Source organism: Homalodisca vitripennis, chromosome 3, assembly GCF_021130785.1.
Source record: "Homalodisca vitripennis isolate AUS2020 chromosome 3, UT_GWSS_2.1, whole genome shotgun sequence".
Classification (NCBI taxonomy): Eukaryota; Metazoa; Arthropoda; class Insecta; order Hemiptera; family Cicadellidae; genus Homalodisca; species Homalodisca vitripennis.
This window is the reverse complement of record NC_060209.1, coordinates 121,998,308-122,018,725: the sequence shown is the minus strand read 5'-3', so window position 1 is coordinate 122,018,725 and position 20,418 is coordinate 121,998,308. Positions and strand designations below refer to the sequence as shown.

Sequence of the window (20,418 nt, the reverse complement as noted above, 5' to 3'; positions counted from 1 at the left end):
CATTGTATAAAATAAAGCAATCGAGTGTCTATATTCTTGTATAGAGAACTAAAGGATAAACAATTTTGCAAGATACAGGATATTTTGAAAGCAAAATAACTGTGATATCCCTATGGACTACATAGCTTTATATACAAATTAATTTTGAATATGAATGTAATTAATAGTTATGTAAAGATTTGCAATCAAAAGTTAATACTGTCTAATTAATAATTTTTAATAAAAAAATTAAAATTTTCCAGCTGATGTTTTCATTGTTATTGGCAGGATGAAGTCCGGACAACAAGTTACCAGAATGCCCTGTGCCTTAATTCTAATACAATAGGTGGCAGCACTGTTTTGGATCTGGGCTGCGGTACTGGCATCCTGAGCATGTTTGCAGCTCGAGCAGGAGCTGCACAAGTCATCGGCATAGACCAGTCTGACATCATTTATCATGCCATGGATATTATCAGGTGATTCAATTTTAACTTTTTCTGTTAATTTGTTTGAAAGGTGTGAAGTAATCAAGTATTCAATTTACGAAGTAATCAAGAAATACGTGAATACTCTCTTTTTATTAATCTTGTTAACTCATTGGTTAAACCACCTTTATATACCATTGCCTGGTATGTTGAACCATACTAGACCATGTAAAGGTCCAAGATCCAATATATTAAATTAGTGATGTGTCGAAGCTGAATTTCTGAATCTTAAACAAAGATTTGAATTCAAGAATTAAATATGCAGAGATTCACTGTGACATTAATTATCAACTGATCAGCAGCTGATGGCAACGAAAAGCCGATCGCTAAAATATGTTTTTGCCATATTTTGTTTTTTAAAACCATAAATACATAATCTATTTGTATTTTGTTTATGAAAAACCTTAGATGAATCACCTAATTGACAATTGATCATGTTTTTGTAATTCATATTTCGCATGTAGCTTCTATGTTTATGTTTTGTTGTGCAATGCCATGTGTCTGCTACCTCTATGCACAGATGTCAGTTGCTCAGCCGGAAGCAAACAGACCATTGCATACTGTCGATCAGTAATCGTTTGTGTATAGATGCAGCAGACTAGCGGTGATGCACAAACATAAATATAGAAAATATTTACTGCAAGCAAAATATTCTCAAAAGTACGATAATTATTTAATTAGATTGTGTATTTATGGTTATGGTGGAACTGAGGGAAACAACTAGTGTACTCACACAATCAGTACAATCTCACCCCCTACCAGCAAGAAAAGGAGTTCCACAAGGCTTGGTCCTTGGATCAGTTTTTTTATTTTATTTATAAATGACTTGCCAGAACACTTCAGAGAATATTACCAAATGATCATGTGCACTGATGACACAGTTCTGCTTGCAGCAAATAGAAATAGTGAACAACTGGAAATTAACACATACATAGCTTTCAACATGCCTCAAAAACATACGTACTATGAAAAACGACCTCGTGCTCAACGAGAGAAAACAAAACGAATGACTCTAGGCAGTAAAAAGGGGCTTGTAACCGAACTAGCCAATATCCAAGCAGCTGATGAAGTTAAACATCTTGGCATAATACTTGACAAGAACATGTGCTGGAAAACCATATAAATAGCCTCTGCCTGAAGCTTAACTTAGCATTCTTTGCATTAAAGAGAACCAAGACAACTACAGAGGGTGGCCAAATTATTAGACTAGTCATTCAAATTTACTACATTTTAAGTTATCTCATAACTATGCTTTATAATCCTGGAATATATTGTTATTTTTTCATATGTTTGCATTCAATACTATATATTAAAACTTTATATTTCTATTTGAGGTATTTAAGTTGAATTAATAGCCAGTTGGTAGCACTTAATCAGCTGATGCTTTTTAGCCAATTTTAACTGAACATAATCTCAACTTCTGCCTGTATCTAAAACTGGTTATTCTTGTTTGTAGTGGTTTTTCCTTGTAATATGAGCTGGTAACAGTGTTAGTATTGTCTTTAAGGTTGTAAAACCATCAAATATTGTGTGTTATAATATTGTGAGAATATTTCAAGTGTGTGGGCACTTTTAACGGTCATGGGAAAATATTGTGATTTATCTCCTTCAAAAACAGCTTCAGTAAATATTATTTTTGAAGAAAGGTGTTATTCGCAAACTAAAATAGCGAAAAGGTTGGGTATCTCTCAAAAGACAGTAAGTAGGATCAATTCCCCCATGTATCAGTGATTACTAGTCAAAAACTCTTTGTATAGCTCCTCTGTTGCCCAAAAAATAATGAGCAGAATGATTCCAGTTACTCTTACATTTCTGGCATTTTAATGACAACTAGAATCAAGTGAGAGATCCAGGTTCGAGTCCCGGAGGAGCAAGTACTTTTTGCGATTCAATGTTTATTGAAATTAAATAAGGCTATTGCCATTTATACACATTTAATGTAAATAAAAATCATTTCACAGGTATTTGGTCTTCCGATCATATGTTAGTTTGGTTATTTAAATGCATATGTGTCCGATACAGCCAAATACAAAATAATTGAATCGTAAAAGGTGAGAGCTCTGTGATGTAATGGTAGCACATTTACCCGGCAAGTGAGAGATCCGGGTTCAAGTCCCGGCGTAGCAAGTACTTTTTGTGATTCAATGTTTATTGAAATTATATATATATATAAGCAAACCAATGAATTTGTTAATTTCCTCTGGATTAGTATTTTCCCAGTCTTTTAGCCTACTTTTACGCCTGAGTCGCAACTTAGAAATTACATCATTTGCATTGCGATTGGTTTCCTCAACCATCATTTCAATTACCTCATCAGTCAAGTAATGCTCAAAAAAGGCTTTGCACCGTCAGGTGAATTGAAACTAAATTTTGGTGTCTGATTGAAGTAAAAAGTTTTTTGCTTAATATTAATATACTGTATGTCCCAGCCTCTGGCGGTTAACAGAATCAAATGGTCTATTAAAATGTGGCCATAGTTTTAAAAAATAGAAGGCTAAACGTAAAACACATTGGATGAGATATGAAATTACATGTATAAGAGAGTAAAAAATACTGTATAATAAATATTACATATTTTTAAGGAACACATTTGATATTCTACATCAAATTAAAGGCATTGCCTTGTCTATTTTTTAACCCTTTAATGCGGTTCTTATAGTGAGCATTGTAACCACCATACCGAAGGTCTTTTTTAGAAGAAAGTTTATTGAAAAACATGAGTTTAGTAAAAAATTAATATCTTGCTAATTTTGGTATCTGTTAAAGTGTTCTAAAACATAGTGTTCCAACAGTATAGGATGTATTATTGTGCTTTTTGATCCCTGATATCTGGCAAAAGTTGATTTTTTTACATTTTCTTCAGATTTAAGGATAAAAATACATTAACTGAAACTGATGTTTGTGTAGAGAGAACAATCTATCGGATAAGATAACTCTGGTCAAGGGACGGTTGGAGGACACAGAGCTGCCAGTGCCGCAGGTGGATGTGATCGTGTCAGAGTGGATGGGTTACTTCCTGTTGTTTGAGGCCATGTTGGACAGTGTTATCTACGCCAGAGATAAGCATCTACGGCCTGGTGGGCTACTGCTGCCTAACCGGTGTTCTCTCAGCCTAGTCGGTGGCTGTGACCAAGGTTAGAAATGCAAACATTATGTTATTTATTTCTTGTATTTATTATACTAAAATAATATGTTACTATTTTTACCAGTTAGGTTTTATTTCAGAGCTATAATTTGGACTATTTCTAAATATTGATAAATTGATGTGTGATTGATGTATTTCATAATAAGAACTGTTTGGCACTAAAATAGAAAAAAACACTACGGTATCTAAAAAATTTATTTCCATGTGGAATACAAATATGATTTTTTTATTTTTCCAAATTAGTTTTCTTTAATATCTAGATACTTATAAAATCTTGGTGACGAAATTTTGATCATAATTATTGAAAACCTCTGCCTTCTATCCATGTAACCTGTTAATAATTGTTTCTACAGCACACATCATTCTCCACTTTCCATCAAGAGATTCCTTAAAGTTTTGGAAAAAGATCAAATCATGAGAGCCAGTTAAAACTTATGTAGTTGTACATTAACTTGTCCACAATATGAGGTTCAGCTGTTGTGAATCAGAATGATGCCTGCCAGCACTTCAGAATAGCCCTCAATGTTGGTTTTGAATGGGCAACTGAATGATTTACCACCACTACTCAGAATTAACAACACCATCCTTGCTCACTTTACAATTTCCTAGAGTAAATAGTTCACAAACTATAAAGTTCATCAATATGCTTAAGTCTTATTGATTGCTTTTGTTTGAATTTTCAACCCACTCGTGCGGAAGCGTGCTTGGATAATTTCATCTCCAATCTCCATCCAGCTACTTATACTTGTAAAACTGTCCAACCTCACCTCTCCGATCACCTTGGCCTGCTGTTTGAATTTCGAACTTTCCCAGTTACAAGCTCACAACCTCCGTAATGCGGGTGAAAAAAATAACCTACAACTATAGACTTTTAAATGATGTAAATATTTAATAGATTGAAGTATAGGTTAAGTAATATTAACTGGCCATATATTTTCTCAGTAGCTAATGATCTTGAAAGTGCCTGTTATTCTTTTCTACAGTCTCTGTCATTGAGCCTTGATGAATGTTGCCCTCTAGTTACTAAAACTATTTCTAGGCCTAGGCGTGCCAAAAACTGGTATACCCCTTTCTTAGGAAAACTTAGGCTATTGCTAGATTTAAGCCATCAAAAAAGCAAAAATGATCCTAGCCTGTTACAAATCATAGGAGAATCAAGAAGTTTTATAAAGAACAGATTGATATTGCAAAAAGGAATGCCAATGATAAATACATACTAGAATCTCGTAACCCTTGCAAAGCGGCTTGGAATGTCATCAATGCTGAAACTGGGCGTAGTTTAAAAAACAATTGTCAGTCTAAACTTCCCTTTTCTGCCGATGACTTCAATAACCATTTTGTCAATATATGTAATAATGTAAATAGTAGTAATGATAATGTAAATACAGCTAGTGCCATAGAGATATTAAAATCAGCAGAGTTATGTTTAACCCTGTTGATATTCATAACACTGTATGTAGGCTAAGTAACTCTAAGTCTGAAGATGTCTTTGGATTATCCAATTTTGTTTTAAAGAAAGTTACAAAGGAAATTTTGTATCCCTTGACAATTCTTATTAATTGGATGCTCAGTGTTGGTGTTTATCCTAGATGTTTAAAAAACGACTGTAACTGTGCCGACATACAAAAAAGGCGATAAATTAAATGTTAATAACTACCGACCAATTGCTTTGGTGCCTGTTGTGTCCAAGATAATCGAAAGCATTGTTAAAATTCCAGGTTGAACATTATTTTGAGCAGGAATTGCTTACTCTCATCGGAGCAATTTGGTTTTAGACAAAACCTCTCCACTGTTAAGGCTGTAGAAAACATTGTCTCCTATATTATTAATGGTTTTGAAAACAAAGAAGAGATATGCACTTTATTGTTGGACCTTAGTAAAGCTTTTGACATTGTACCTCACTCAGAACTCATTTGAAAAGCTTAACCATTATGGACTCGGAGATGTTGAACTATCTCTTTTTAGTTCTTACTTGTCTGATAGGTACCCAGTTTGTCAAACTAAGTGGCCAGAACTCTGATCTCAAGAGAGTGACTAGGGGGGTTCCCCAGGGCTCTGTCCTGGGCCCCTTTTTGTTCGTCGTCTTCATTAATGACCTCCCAAAATTTTCTACCAAACAAGAGTATCTTATATGCTGACGACACTACTTTGATGTGTTCTAGTAAACTTCCTGAGCTTAATCTTGTTATGATGGACTATATGAAAGAGAGATCCTACCTTTGGTTTACTGCAAATAGTCTAAGAGTTAATGAGGATAAGTCAGAGGAAATAAATTTAACCTAGGTGTCAACTCTGTAAATAAGTCTGTTAAGTTACTAGGTCTCCATCTTGACTCAAGACTTACATGGAGAGCACATACTGATGCCTTGGTGTGCTCGTCTATGTAGAGTTTATCTTTTTACTTAAGAAACTTAAACTTTGTACTAGTTGTAATTTTAGTTTTAAAGGCTTATTTTGCTCTTTTTCACTCTCACCTTCTGTATGGCACCCTTCTCTGGGGTGGATCTAGTGGTGCTAAAGAGGTTTTCTTGTGCCAAAAGAGGGCTGTGCGTACAATTTTTAATATTAGCTATAGTGACACCTGTAAACCATAATTTTATAGAATATGATATACTTACGCTTCCTTCAATTTTTATCTTACAATTTTATCGTAAAAGAAAACTTAGAATTATTTAATTAAGAAGCTCAGTCCCACAATCATTATACTAGAAACCAACATTCTATTGATCAGACGTTTGCTAGACTATCTAAAACACACGGTGCATATCTTTATTTAGGCGTAAAACTCTTTAATAAGTTACCATTAGTTGTAAGAGACATTTCATGTAAAAATTTTAAGAATTCAATGACTAAATGGTTAAAAGAAAAAGCTTTTTATTCTGTAGAAGAATTTTATTCCTGTAGTATAAGTGATTGCATTTTCATGTAAATTTTGCTATGTTGATTTTTATGTGCCCATGTGATTTATAAACTGTTTTGTTGTAGGCTATTTTAAATTTAAACTTAATTTTAAATTTAAATTTTAATTTTTAATTTATTTATGTGCTCCTCCTATATGTTTGGTCATATTTATATATTTATTTAGGCCTACTAGTGCTATTCTGACGTTGTCAATACATTGTTATGTGGGATGACAATAAAGATTCTTGATTCTTGATTTGAGACAAATTGCAGCAGTTGTATGCCTTTGCATTTATAAATTGAATGATAATATGGATTTCACAGTTAGCAGGATTATAAATTCACATAGTGGTAAAATATATTGTAAACTAACAATCGAGATGTCCAGGGAGTTAAAAGATATCAGTAGAATAATGGTGGGTGACTGAGCTTGACCTTACTGACTCACAACAAGAAGACAATTTGTGATTGACCTTACTTTAAACAGCAATTTCTGATCTTGTCTTTTCCGGATGGGCAAGTTCAGAAACTGAATACTCTTAACCCATTGCGGATCACTGACGAGCTGGGCTTGTCACGCAGCGGCCGGGCCTAACGGCACGGTGACGAGCTCAGATCGCAAAAGCGGTCTGCTTTTAAATTTCCCTCCAAATAGTTCTGTTAATGTCTGATAGATCGGGCGATCGTCTTCACTTGTCTACTAAGAGTGTTTAACAACGGTCTACGTTTAGAATTTTCAAAAGTTTTATAAATATCCTACAGATTGCAGTTGTATGTCGAAGTTGAAAAATCATTCATATGAGTTTACTCTCTGCTTTTTAGCGCTTCTGATTAGGTGTTTTCCTCAGTTGTTATTATAATACTTTTGAGGTTAATGACACAACTAAACGACGCAGACGTACATGTTGGTGGGTTTAGTCTAGACAATGGCCCGGATGTTGCAATCGATTCGCCCGACCGCTTTATTTAGACTATGGTTCAAAAGTCAAAGTCAAAATATTTTTATTGTACATTCATCAAGAATTACAATATTGTCAATAAACAGAAATCATTTCAGCTTTAGTCAGATTGTAGGGGTTCTCCGTTGTTTTTGAAGAATTCGCTTATGCTGTAGAATGGTCTTCTCACTAGCCATGTCTTCAATTCTCGTCTTAGCCGATCTCCAGTGAAGTCCTTCATGAATGCAGGTAGATGGTTTTGAAATCTGCAGCCGGCATAAGATGGTTTTTTTCTCTGATAGGGTGGTGCGATGGACTGGCAAGTTATATCTTGAGCCATGACAAGTGTGGTAGGAGTGGAAGTCTCTGTTTTTTGGTGGTGAAAGTTTGTCCACATAGAGGATACTTTCTTGTATGTAAAGAGATACAACTGTCATGATCTCTAGGTCTTGGAATGCCTGACGACAAGTTTGACGTGGTTCAAGGTTCGCCAATGCTCTGACAGCCTTCTTCTGTAGAAGGAGAATCCGGTTAATATTGTGTGTTGAGGTTCCTCCCCAGACTAGTAGACCATAACGGATATAAGATTCTACTAATGCAAAATAAGCTGTTTTGGCTGCTTCTAGTCCTGCAATCCATTTTATTCTTCGTACGACATATATGCTTGTACTAATTTTTCTAGACAAGTGGTCGATGTGGTCCGTCTAAGTGAACTTGCTATCGAGCAATACACCAAGGAATTTTGTTTGTTTTGATTCTGTTATGCCTACTGCGTTGGGGACTTGGTCTTTTTTTGTGGTGAAGTGTATTTGGGTTGTCTTGGTGCGATTTATTGCAAGGTCGTTTATATTGCAGTAGTGTATTGCTGTATTCAGACATCATCCCTGCCACGCCATAACCTTGCTCGCGTGTTATCGTTCCTACATCACGGATACCCCAACAGGCCCATGTTCCATCTGAACGAATACCTTTGCAGCTGAATTTTCTAGTATACAATAGCGAGAGATACGATGTGGCGCACCATTGCTGTTCGTGCGGCCACTGCCCGTGAATTAATTCGCGCCCGCTGGTGCCCGTGCGCCAAAACAATATGATCCGCAATGGGTTAAGAGGAATTGAAGCATGTTGACATTAACCACATATTATTTTCCTGGAGAAAAGTGGGAAGAAGGCAGAAGAACCAATGGCAAGCTCTGAAGGGACTCTATTTTCCAGAAGATGGTCCTTGAACAGCAGGATTGGGTCAATGTCTTTGAAAATCCAAAGAGCAGATGAAAGATAATGTTTTATTGGAGTTGTCCAGACCTATTGATCTTATCAGAGTAAAGGTTTTCTAAGGATTTAGTAGGCACTATTAAAGTAATGTGGAAAGTGGTTTTGAGAGAAAGAAAAATTCGTGGTCATTAGGTATTTCGTAATCAAGAGCTCTATTCACTGGTACTCTATTTTGAACACTGATGGTGGATTGGTATTTTCTGCAGTGTATAATTAGTGTAAATTCAACTTAATAATCCTTATAGATTCAGTGTTCCTGCAATTTACTAATACTAGATGTGGCAATGAAGAGTTATATAAATAAATATTTATAACTGTACAATAAAATCAATATCTCACACAAAACGTAATAAGCTAAATAATTTTATAATAAACAATTGTAACAATAGAACATTAGAGACCAAATGTAAATAAACCGGCTGCACTAAATGAGTTTTTATTTTGGCTCAGAAAAGATACATTAATTAAAAGTAGTCCAGGTATATCCAAAATGGAAAATTTAATGCAATAAAGCGTTTGGAACAAGAAAATGCTTTCTACAGCCAGTTCCATTATATAACTGTGGTGTATTTTAAGAAACGCTTAAGGTTGCCCTCTGCACTTCCAATACTTTTGGACAAATTAGTGGAATTACTTACAGTAAATGGAATTAATCTTCTTCAGTACATCCTTCAAAAAAGTCACCTCAAAAGTATGTACAAAAAAATTTTTTAAGTTTTTTCGTTCTAAAAGTTATACCTCTAAGATTTATTTTATGTTTTTTCTGTACATATTACTTCACTGAATTTATAAGATTCTTGTTATGTTTTTGGAGATATATTTTTACAGTGTCATCCATTCATTAAAATTGTCTAAAGTGGTGTAGCAACAATGGATACAGGACTATATTTTGTTACAGTATTACACACTGAAATGCTTGGTTTCTGGTCGGATGTGTACGGATTCAAGATGTCCAGCCTGCGAGGTGATGTGGTGAGAGAACCACAGACGTGTGTGGTCTCTCCTGACAATGTCGCCACTACACCAGCAGAGCTGTGTATGCTCGACCTCATGACTGTTACCACCGACTGTATGGAATTCGAGGCAGATTTCCAGATTGTTGCCACAAAGAGCACCCTGCTGACGTGTCTTGTTGGATACTTTGATGTGTTCTTCGATCTGCCCAACCCAGTAACTTTCTCTACTAGTCCTATGTGCAAGCCTACACATTGGAAACAAACCGTGTTCCTAATACAGAATCCAATTTCAGTCAAACAAGGTTGGTATTATTGAGATAAATAGAAATGATGACAATATGATAAAACCAAGTAACACAGCAAAATTTATCTTCATGGTACATGCCATGAAATAAAGTACTTTTTAACCATAAAGACAACCAGATGTATATTAAGTATTAAGGAAGGATAACAGGTTTTCACCCGTTTACCATGGTTATGTGTTACAAAAATAGAGCACTAATAATAATAAGCAAATGTCTGGAAACCTGTTATCTGTTAATGTCATCTATCGTACAAAATTAACAATATCAATAGCTGCCTCTGTACTGGCAGTGCCACATTTTTAGTATCAAGTAGCTTTTTACTGGTTGATATTATTTGTTTATGATTTTTTTTTCTTTTTGGGATGGGACAATAAAAAAGTTTTAATTTTGAGAGGTTGGGAGCTGTATGTACTTACTACTATTAAAACAAGGAATGTATTAAAAACTAATTTAAAGAACAATCAGTTCAGGGAGAGCCATTTCACACACATGGTTTCAAGCCTTAAGCAGGTCCACACTATGCCGGGGTAGGCCGGGGCGGGCTGACCCGGGTGGGCTAAGCCGGGCGGGTACGTTTCGGGCCGGCCCGACGTCTACACCGAAAACGAAACCGACCGGGTTATTTCTAACCTACATAGTTTCAACACCCAGACTGGTGACTTCGTTTGAAGAGTACTTTTTAGAAGTTTTTATTAAAGTGTCCTTAAAGTGTTTTTAGTGTTTTCAAAATGATTACCCCGACTATGACGTCGCTATGTCAGCCATGGCTGTGGTGATACTCGCTTTAAATCAGGGCCCAAAAAGACGTCAAAGAAGATTTTGGATTCGCCCGAGCCTTAGGAGAGGACGGCAGCTGTACAGGGCTAGCGAATTAATGAAAGATTTAATGTTGGGATGAAGAAGACCCGTTGAATTTGGAATACCGAAATGACGTTGGTTTCACCAACTTTTTCCGAATGCAGCGATCGGACTTTCAAATGCTACTCAACAAGGTTGGACCCAAAATATCAAAAAAGAATACCTCTTATAGAGATGCTATTCCAGCAAGCGAACGATTAGCTGTCACTCTGCGCTTCATTGCGACTGGTGATTCGTACCACTCACTAATGTATGTTTTGAAGATCTCCAAACAATGTATCTCTAAAATCGTACCTGAAGTTTGTGACGCCATTGTAGAGGCCCTTCAAGACTACATTAAGGTAAGGAAAATTGAACAAAATTAATTTAAAACAGTACTTTTATTGACATAATTAAAAATAATTGAGTACAAAAGTTAAAAACTATTGAGGGAAGGGGTCCATATTGGACAGTTCTGAATTAGTGGATGCCGGGGATGCCGATTGCGAATACGATGAAATTGACGACGGTAATGAGGAATATCCAGACCGTCGAAAACCATTGAGATGTTGAATTGGTCATGTTGTCAGTGAAGAATGGTGGTTGCGTTTTGAGTGGGCGTCTGGGGGAATGAAGGCACCATATGGATTGGCCGTCCAGAGTTTTGCCGTGTATTAACTTGTGGCACATTGTACCCATGCAGATGTTCAAGATATCCCATTTCAGCTTCAAATAATAATTGGTTGATCTTATTCTGCACAACTAACCTGGTTCGGGGCGAAGGAAGCTTTCTCAGTTTAATTGCTATCTGTTCACCGTACAATGAATATTCATCATCGATGTTCGCTCTTTTTGATTGAAGAGATCTCATGACGTTCAGAGAGCCTCATCCAGTGCATTGGAAGAACCGGGACTATCCACTAATCGACGTCTTGCAGAATTGCTTTTTGGTGCCTTTGGAGATTTGAATGGTTTTTTTGGTTCCGGCAACCTCTGAAGGGGAAAGCGTTGATGTTTGTTTGTCTTCAGAATTTTGGGGATGAACAACTTGGCTGTCATCGTTAATGCCTTCTTCTTGACTGTCTTGTGGTCCATCTTCCTGAAAATATAAATACTAAAAATAAATACTAAAAAAAAGGCGTACCGGCAGCTAGCTGTCGGAAAAAGTGCATTTCTTTTAGTTGCATAATTTGAGCCGTTGATTTTGAAAGTGAGACAACTCCATTTTTTGTTATTGCTGGATATTTCTTAATGATTTGCATTTGATGGGCATTAAACTATTCACAAGCACTAATAGACTTATTTTATATTTTTTGAGGTTTTTTGAGGTGCACTAATAAATAAATATACAAAGAAAAAATTCGCTAAAAAATATGACTAATTTTTCTTTTACTTTCATTTTTTCAGATGCCTCAGAGTGAAGCAGAGTGGAATGAAATCGCCCAGGTATTTGAGGAAAAGTGGAACTTTCCAAACTGCATCGGTGCTATCGACGGCAAACATATCGCTTTAGTAGCACCTTTTCATTCAGGCTCTGAGTTTTTAACTACAAGGGATTTTTTAGCATAGTTTTTGATGGCTGTGGTGGACGCCAATTACAATTTTTATATATGTAAATGTGGTTGTCAAGGGAGAATCTCCGATGGAGGCGTTATCAATAATACATTTTTCAAGAAAGCTCTAGAAGAAAACTCTCTAACATTTACCTCCCCCCACGGGCATTGCCAGGAAGGACAACCCTAACCCCCCATTTGTGTTAGTTGCAGACGACGCGTTCCCTCTTTCACCAAATATTATGAAACCGTACTCTGGAATACATGACAAAGGATCTAAGAAAAGGATATTTGGTTATAGACTCAGCAGGGCTCGAAGAGTTTCTGAGAATGCCTTTGGAGTGCTGTCTGCTTGCTTTCGTGTATTCTGATCTCCAATGGCATTACAACCTGAAGCTGCAATGAAAGTTACTCTGGCTGCTGTTTACCTACATAATTTTTTACGCAAAACCTCCTCAAAATCAGTTTATAACCCTAGAGGAATGTTCGATAGCGAATCTACGGAAGATGGGGAAGTTACGTTAGGATTATGAGGCGTGATGCTTCTTCATCTTTACGTTCCCTTTCTGGAGTCCCCAGAAGAAGTACAACTTTGGCTCAATCAGTAAGAGATGAATTTGCCGATTTTTTTTATTTCTCCACAGGGTGAAGTGACATTCCAACACAACCATTAAAACATATTATGTTTGGACAAGTGAACTTAGTTTTTTAGCATAGTTGTTAAAAAAAATTAAATAAATAGAAATTACAAACTTACCTCTTCTTTTCTTTGTGTGCTATCCTGAGTATTCCTCGGTTTTATTTTTATCACCCAAAAAATTCATCGGTTGGTAAGCGAACCATTTTACTAACGTACGGCTCATCAGCGCCACTCCCTGTTCTTTTCGTTTCAGCTTCTTTCTTTTTTTTCCCTCCAAAAATGGCTGGTTAAATTTTTCCATTTGCCGCTCAATTTCATTTTTATCCACTCCAAAAAGACACAAGCAATCTCTGTGAGACTGTCGTGTCTTTGGTTTTTTAATTTATGTTGGGAATCTGAACTATCCCATAGAAGACGACGTTCTCTATATAAGTCTATTAACACTAAAACTTGTTCGTCATTCCACTCCATCACTTAAAATGAACAATAAAAAACCCTACTTAAACAAACTGAGTCGAAAATAAAATAATTCGTCTAGTTCGTCGGAGGTTTAATTGTAACTGAAGCCGCTCGGCACGTCCCCACTCTATCTTTTTGTTCGGCTCGGCTTTTCTTCCTTTGATCTGTACCTACTTTATGCGGGTTGGGATCGGCACGGCCCGGGCCGGCATTTTCTAACCCCGGCAAAGCCGCCCGGGGCGTCTACATCAACGCGGCTTAGGCCGCCCGGGTCAGCCCGCCCGGCCTACCCCGGCATAGTGTGGACCCTGCTTTAGACTTAAAGTCTGGACTAGAGATAACGCAAGTTCAAATCATACCTAAATAGGTACAATAATACCAATACACCCCACCCCCTTACTGTGCTTGCCAAAAGATTTTTTGGTCAAAATCTTTTGTTTGACTTTTGTAATACTGAAAATAACATTTTGAAAATTGATATGGGTTCTGGATATAGCTAAAGCAATGATTTTATGCACACTTTTAATAGCTAGCTCAAGGTTTGGTTTTATATTAAAATGTCTTTCACATGTGCTAGTTAGGTGCGGATATCACTAATTGTAAAAACTCTGTAGAAATTAATGATATAAATATAAGACAAGTAATTTAGATGATTGAAGGTGCTGGTGAAAGGGTTTGACTAAGGGCAACAACCTTAATCCTCAAACCTGACAATAATATCAACTGGTAATGCTTAGAACATTAATTTAAAAAAAATGTTAACCTGAAGAATTAATTTTAAATAAACAACAACATCTGATGTCCTAAATTATGATTGACGCCATGGTACACCTAACATTTTAGATTTGGTTTAAACCAAAGCAGACTAACTATTACAACAGATTACATATCATTAACAAAACAAATTAGGTCATGATAGTATTTAAATATTAAAAGATCCCTAACATGGCTCACCTTGAGCCATATTCATTCAAAGAACAAATTAAAATACTTAGCCCAATGAGTAGACCAGGTTCCTTTTCTGAAAGTTCACTTCACTATGAGTACTCCTCGGCCACTGATACTGTACTGTCTGCTGCTCTCCCCCTAATGGGATTCACAAAGCCGAGTGCACAGACAATCATTCCATCTCACAGCTGATTTTATATTCTGCTGCTGCATAGAGTAATACACGGATACAGATATGGAATTATGACATTATATTATGGTCACACACAGTTAAACAAATATTTTTTTTTGCCCAAGCCAAAAATTATGAGCTTAGAAAGCTATTACAAAACCACTTTGTGATACAAGGTCAATGAGTTAACATTAATATTTTTTACTATTTCCACACCAGCCTATTTTCTAAAATTACCAACCAGAAACACATTTCTCATCCTCTTGGCAAGCTTTCATACCAACTATCATAGTTTTTTATTGTTCAACATATCTTGATAATTTTTTACTGTTTGTCCTTAATTAATGCTCTTTCAAAAGAAATGGGTTTAATTTTATTTTTATGACCTGTTAATTTATATATTACAAAAACTGTGACAAGTAATCCAGCAGTTCCACAGCTACACAAATACTGGGAAATTAAATACTCCATAGAGTATAAAACCGATGTGAGCATATAAAACAAATAATCGACTATCATTGAATCAAATATCGAGGCGATTGGGTGTACAAATTATAATGAAAAATTCGTGACGTCTGTGTGACACGATCATCGGGTACTGAACTGATAAACATTGGTGTTTAAGACCATGATATTTACTATATAATACTTTGAAGGACTTGTCCAGTTAATTTTTTTAACGGTTTTTATTCTTTGAACTAATGGTGTAAGTCTTTCTTACAGGTGAGGTGATCCGTGGTAAGCTAACCTGTCGCAGGAACAGGAAGGAGCTGAGATCTCTGATAGTGACAATCATTCTTGGCAACGCAAAGCAACGATATCTCCTGAGCTGATTCTTATATACATACACAATTATGTGTAAGTAGCATTCTGTTAATTTAATGGTTGATCAGTCTTAGAATTTTAAATCTCATTAACCTCATTTAACAGTTAGGATGTGTCCCAATATATTGTTTTTTTTAAATGCAGGAAGATTAGGTTTTTCTATTGGGCCTCAGGTTGGAGTCTGGTAATTTCTAAAAAATTGTTGGTTGTATATAATAAACAATATTATTTTTAATTAACAATTTTGAGATTCAATTTTGTATGTATCACTTAATTAGAACTCTGAAGATATATTTAGTTTAGAACACCTTGGACTTTTAGGAAAAAACTAGGAAGAAATAACACACTGGAAAAATACATACATCAATTTCTATAAAATGTGCTTTTTCCTTCTAGTTCCTAATCCAATGTAGACATGTAGTAAACACAAATGTGGTTAATTATAATTAAATGTGTGGGAATAGTGAAATTTGAGATGTAATTGAATATTAAAAACATAGTAAGAACAAATTAAAGTTAAGGTGACACTCAAATGTATATCTTCCCAGCATCTTGTCTCCTATTATTGGATTACATCACAGTCCTATTACATTGTTTTTCCTGGTATTACACCTGATATGACTTGTTTATCTTGATGGGAGAGTTGGCCAAGTGTAACTATTGCAGTAACTCACTGTTATATCTTAACTAACTTAGTACTGTTATATCTGGCCATAACTTAACTAAAGTTAGACAAATAGATACTTTGACTCATATTGTCATATTCTTTTGTTGTGATAATTTGATTTTAATTTTATAGCTATTTGCGATAAAGAAATTAAAAAAAAAACTTTATAAAGGTTTGTAACCCAACAGTCACATTATTGATTCTGCCAAAGGAAGAAACAATTTGATAACAATCCCAGACAAAGTTCTGAGTTGAACATACAAGAGTCCAATGCCTTCAATGCTACTGTACATCTGTGAAAAAATGCTAATTGTCTCATTGCAAGATTGTGTAATCAATTATGTTACAATGTCTAATTAATTATTATGAAAATGTATGTAAATTTAAAAACATTGATTATTTCTACTTTATACAAAACAATTTAAGCTAATACAAGTATCATATTGTAATCTTAGGAAGTGATTGTTAAACCCGAATTGTAATAAACCTATCTTTGGATTGGATCTTTGGGACGTATCTTTTTCATGGAAAGTACAGAATTAAAAATTCTATAACACATTTTATTCCAAAATCAATGCTTTTTATGATATTGTATTACCAACTGGAAACATTGGCACAATTTCTAAAACAACAACATTCCAAGGAATAAAACTGGATGACACCCTCAACTGAGTGCTTCAGATAAATAATATGCTTTAAAAGAGCTGCACAAGTCAATATCTGCAATAAAGATTATAACTGAGGTGACAGCCAAACCGATCACATCAAATGTACACCATAGTTATTTTATTTCTCTAATAAGGTATCTTTTGGGAAAGAACTTCAAAGATTAAATCAATATTTCTTGAAAAAAAGTTATTAGGTTAATTTAAAACTAAATTGCAGAGAAATTTTTAACAGACATAAAATCCTGACTATTCCTGCATTATACATTTTAGAAACATTAAAGTTTGTTGTGGAAAATCTTAATTAATTGGTATCTGTAATCCTTACCAAACACTCACTACAGCTTGCCTATATAAATTTGAAGAGTTCTTCAGTTCAATTTTTCTTTCCTATAATAATCCCATCATCACTCTTATGAGGAATACAAATGTTTAAGTGTTAATTATTGTTATTAAAATTTTACCCACTTTATAAATTATTATTACATTTAAGTTTAGCATATTTTAATGTTCTTTAACATGTCATATATTACTGGAACAAAGCTTCAACCTTAAAATGACAAATATATTATTTTATTTAATTAGAAGTATGGGGAAAACAACATCTCTCGTCAATATTTAGCAATATATTTGATTTTATATACTTTTTTTATTTTATCTTTATTTTTATTTTTTTATTTAAGTTTATTTTTGTTACATCCTGTTGAGTTCAGTCAAGGCATGAAAAGCCAACATACGAGGGGGTACCCGAAAGTAACCGGAATTGTATTGCTGGCAGCGTGTAGTACACATTCCTGCCGCTAGGCGTGTGTCACGCAACCCATTGCGAGGTCAGTGACCCCAGTTTCGTTGTCCTAGTGCATTCTGTTCGTTCGTAGTGACTGTTTTCGCTAACCCTGTTTTGTTCTTGTTTCGTTTTTTGTCATGGCAAGTTTAAGTGAACAACGTGCAGCTGTGAAATTTTGTTTTTTACTTGGTAAAAATGCTGCAGAAACTATTTTAATGTTGAATACAGCTTACAAAGATAATGCTATGGGGAAAACTCAGGTCTACGAGTGGTTCGCTCGATTTAAAAATGGCGAAATGTCGATTGAAGACAAACCTCGTTCTGGACGTCCAACAACCTCTCGAACGGACTAAAATATTGAGAAAATTCGTGAACTTGTGCTCACCGACTGTCGACAGACAATTGAGGAACTATCAGAGAGTAGTGGGTTAACTTGGAGCTCGGTTCAGCGAATTTTAACAGGAGATTTAGGACTGAAAAGCGTTGCTGCCAAATTTGTTCCTCGACTTCTGACTGACCATCAAAAGGCACATCGAGTTGAAACTTGCCGCCTTCTGAAAGAACATCTCGAAAATGATCCCGATTTTCTGGAAAAGGTAATTACTGGTGATGAGTCATGGTGCTATGGTTATGACCCAGAAACGAAGCAACAGTCAAGCCAATGGAAGTCGCCATCTTCACCTCGTCCAAAAAAATGTCGGCAAGTCAAATCAAACATCAAAACCATGTTGATTTGCTTTTTTAATGCTAAAGGCATTGTTCATTCTGAGTTTGTTCCTCCAGGTCAGACTGTCAACCAAACATTTTATTTGGAGATTTTAAGAAGATTGAGCAACAGTGTTCGCCAGAAAAGACCCGATTTGTGGCAGACTGGAGACTGGTTCTTCCACCACGACAACGCACCGGCACACACAGCCATCTCAGTTAGGCAGTTTTTAGCCAAAAACGGCATGGTTCCGCTGCCCCACGCACCTTACTCGCCTGACCTCGCTCCATGCGACTTTTTTTTATTTCCACACATGAAAAGAGGCTTGAAAGGTCAACGATTTGACAGCGTTGAAGAGGTTAAGAAAAAAACGAAGCTCGAGCTTGCAGCCATTTCTAAAGATGACTACAAAAAATGTTTTGATCAATGGAAATACCGTTTGGACAAGTGTATTAGTTGTAATGGAGATTATTTTGAAGGAGATAAGGTCGTATTGTAAAAAATTTGATAATATATAATTTTTATAAAATAATTCCGGTTTTTTTTTTGGTACCCCCTCGTACTATGCAATGCACATATGATGCTCTGGTAGTGACTGTACATAAAAATTAGTGTTAGTGAGTGATATTGTAAATTTTATTTTCTGAACCATATTTAGTTTACTACAATAGTTAATAGCCACATCTTAAAATGCAATACTTTAATTAAATTATTTGCAGAGAAAATATTTTGTAATGGACTTGTATTTTTTACAGATGCTGTTTCAATACAAGTCTGCTGACTCCATGTGGACTTGCATTATCGTGTTACCATCATGTCCATTATGTTGCTGTTGTTGACATGAAAAAAGGGAACATAAACAAACATGGATATCTGGGAATATCCAAAAACCATGTAATATATTAAATTTAGAACAGGCTTTATGGTATTTTTTATATTACTTGTTAACAGTTATTGTATAGTCAGCTCCTGGTTATCTAAGGACACAATTTTAAATGGAGCAGAAACAGAGACAGTAATCAGAATATGGTAAGAGTCTTGTTATAATGGAAGCAAGCATTTTAATTTTCATACTCTACCCACTATTTTATTATTAGCTTCCCATATATATTATTTTTTTATAAGTTTAATAAGTTTAACATGGTGAGTATTTCTCTTTTTGGTGATTGGTTGAACGGTTGGATTGTTAACATGTGTTTTTCTGTTCTTGATGTTTGGGTATTCTATATTTATACCTTTATAGTCTTATTATTGAACTTTCATTCCAAACCAATAAATGTCAGGCACATGTTTAAATAAACTTCTAATTACAAATTAAAATTTATACCCCATTCGAATTGTTAATATAAATAGAAGACTATTATCAGATGATTCAATAATTAGTTAAATATCTTATTCCTATATCGTAAAACATTTACTCTGGAAACTAGTGAAATGTAAGAAAAATGTATTCTTTTTAAGTCTAATTTCCTGGCATGTATGAGCAAGGGCAAGGGTTTTCTGTAACATTGCATATTTTGTGTAATAATCTTAAGTGTGTATTCCTTGCAGATGTAACAATAAATGTACAAAATAAATAAAAATAATATTGTACTTAGATCGCCCTAAAACAAAACCGCTCTGTCATTGGAGTATCAGTGTCTCGTGCTATATTTGTGTGCAATTTCACCTGCCTGGGATCAACCTTGGTTTTGTATCATTCCCTCCTTGTCATTGTCCCATGATCTGTTCTAGGTCATCAGAAGCTGACTGTACATTACTATTTTAATGCTACTTTGCATTTTCTTTTATGCAAACGTTTCTTATCTAAAAATGATCAATTATTAGTTTGAGCCTCAAGCTATTTATTGTTTATTGAACATTGAAGTATTTGTATTTTTAACTGTGTACACCATTTTATTAGTAATAAGTTGTGTTTTCTTTTATATTTAATAAAATGCATTTGAGTTGATTCCGACCAAGTATTAAATTAAAGACAGAGTGTTTTTTTAATTGACCCCATCAATCCTGTATTAGCATTTATGAATTGTATTCTGAAATATATGGATCTTGAGTAATAGTGGATGCAGACTCAAATCTTGGACCAGGCACAACATTTTCAATTGCTAACAAATAGTTATTTCCAGTCTAGAGCATCAGATCTTACACAAAAAATAGTGTTATTGACTTTATATG

General features: G+C 35.1%; 1 protein-coding gene across 1 annotated transcript in view; it reads left to right on the top strand.

The window, feature by feature from the left end:
- The window catches only part of LOC124357461 (protein arginine N-methyltransferase 1), a 41,275-nt gene extending 21,058 nt beyond the window's left edge, over positions 1-20,217 (top strand). The window contains exons 6-10 of the mRNA XM_046809285.1: positions 268-455; positions 3,372-3,598; positions 9,622-9,981; positions 15,317-15,451; positions 18,999-20,217. Coding sequence (XP_046665241.1) covers positions 268-455; positions 3,372-3,598; positions 9,622-9,981; positions 15,317-15,426 — 885 coding nt within the window. The 3' untranslated portion in view covers positions 15,427-15,451; positions 18,999-20,217. The remainder of the gene's footprint in view (positions 1-267; positions 456-3,371; positions 3,599-9,621; positions 9,982-15,316; positions 15,452-18,998) is intronic.
- Positions 20,218-20,418: the final 201 nt, after the last annotated feature.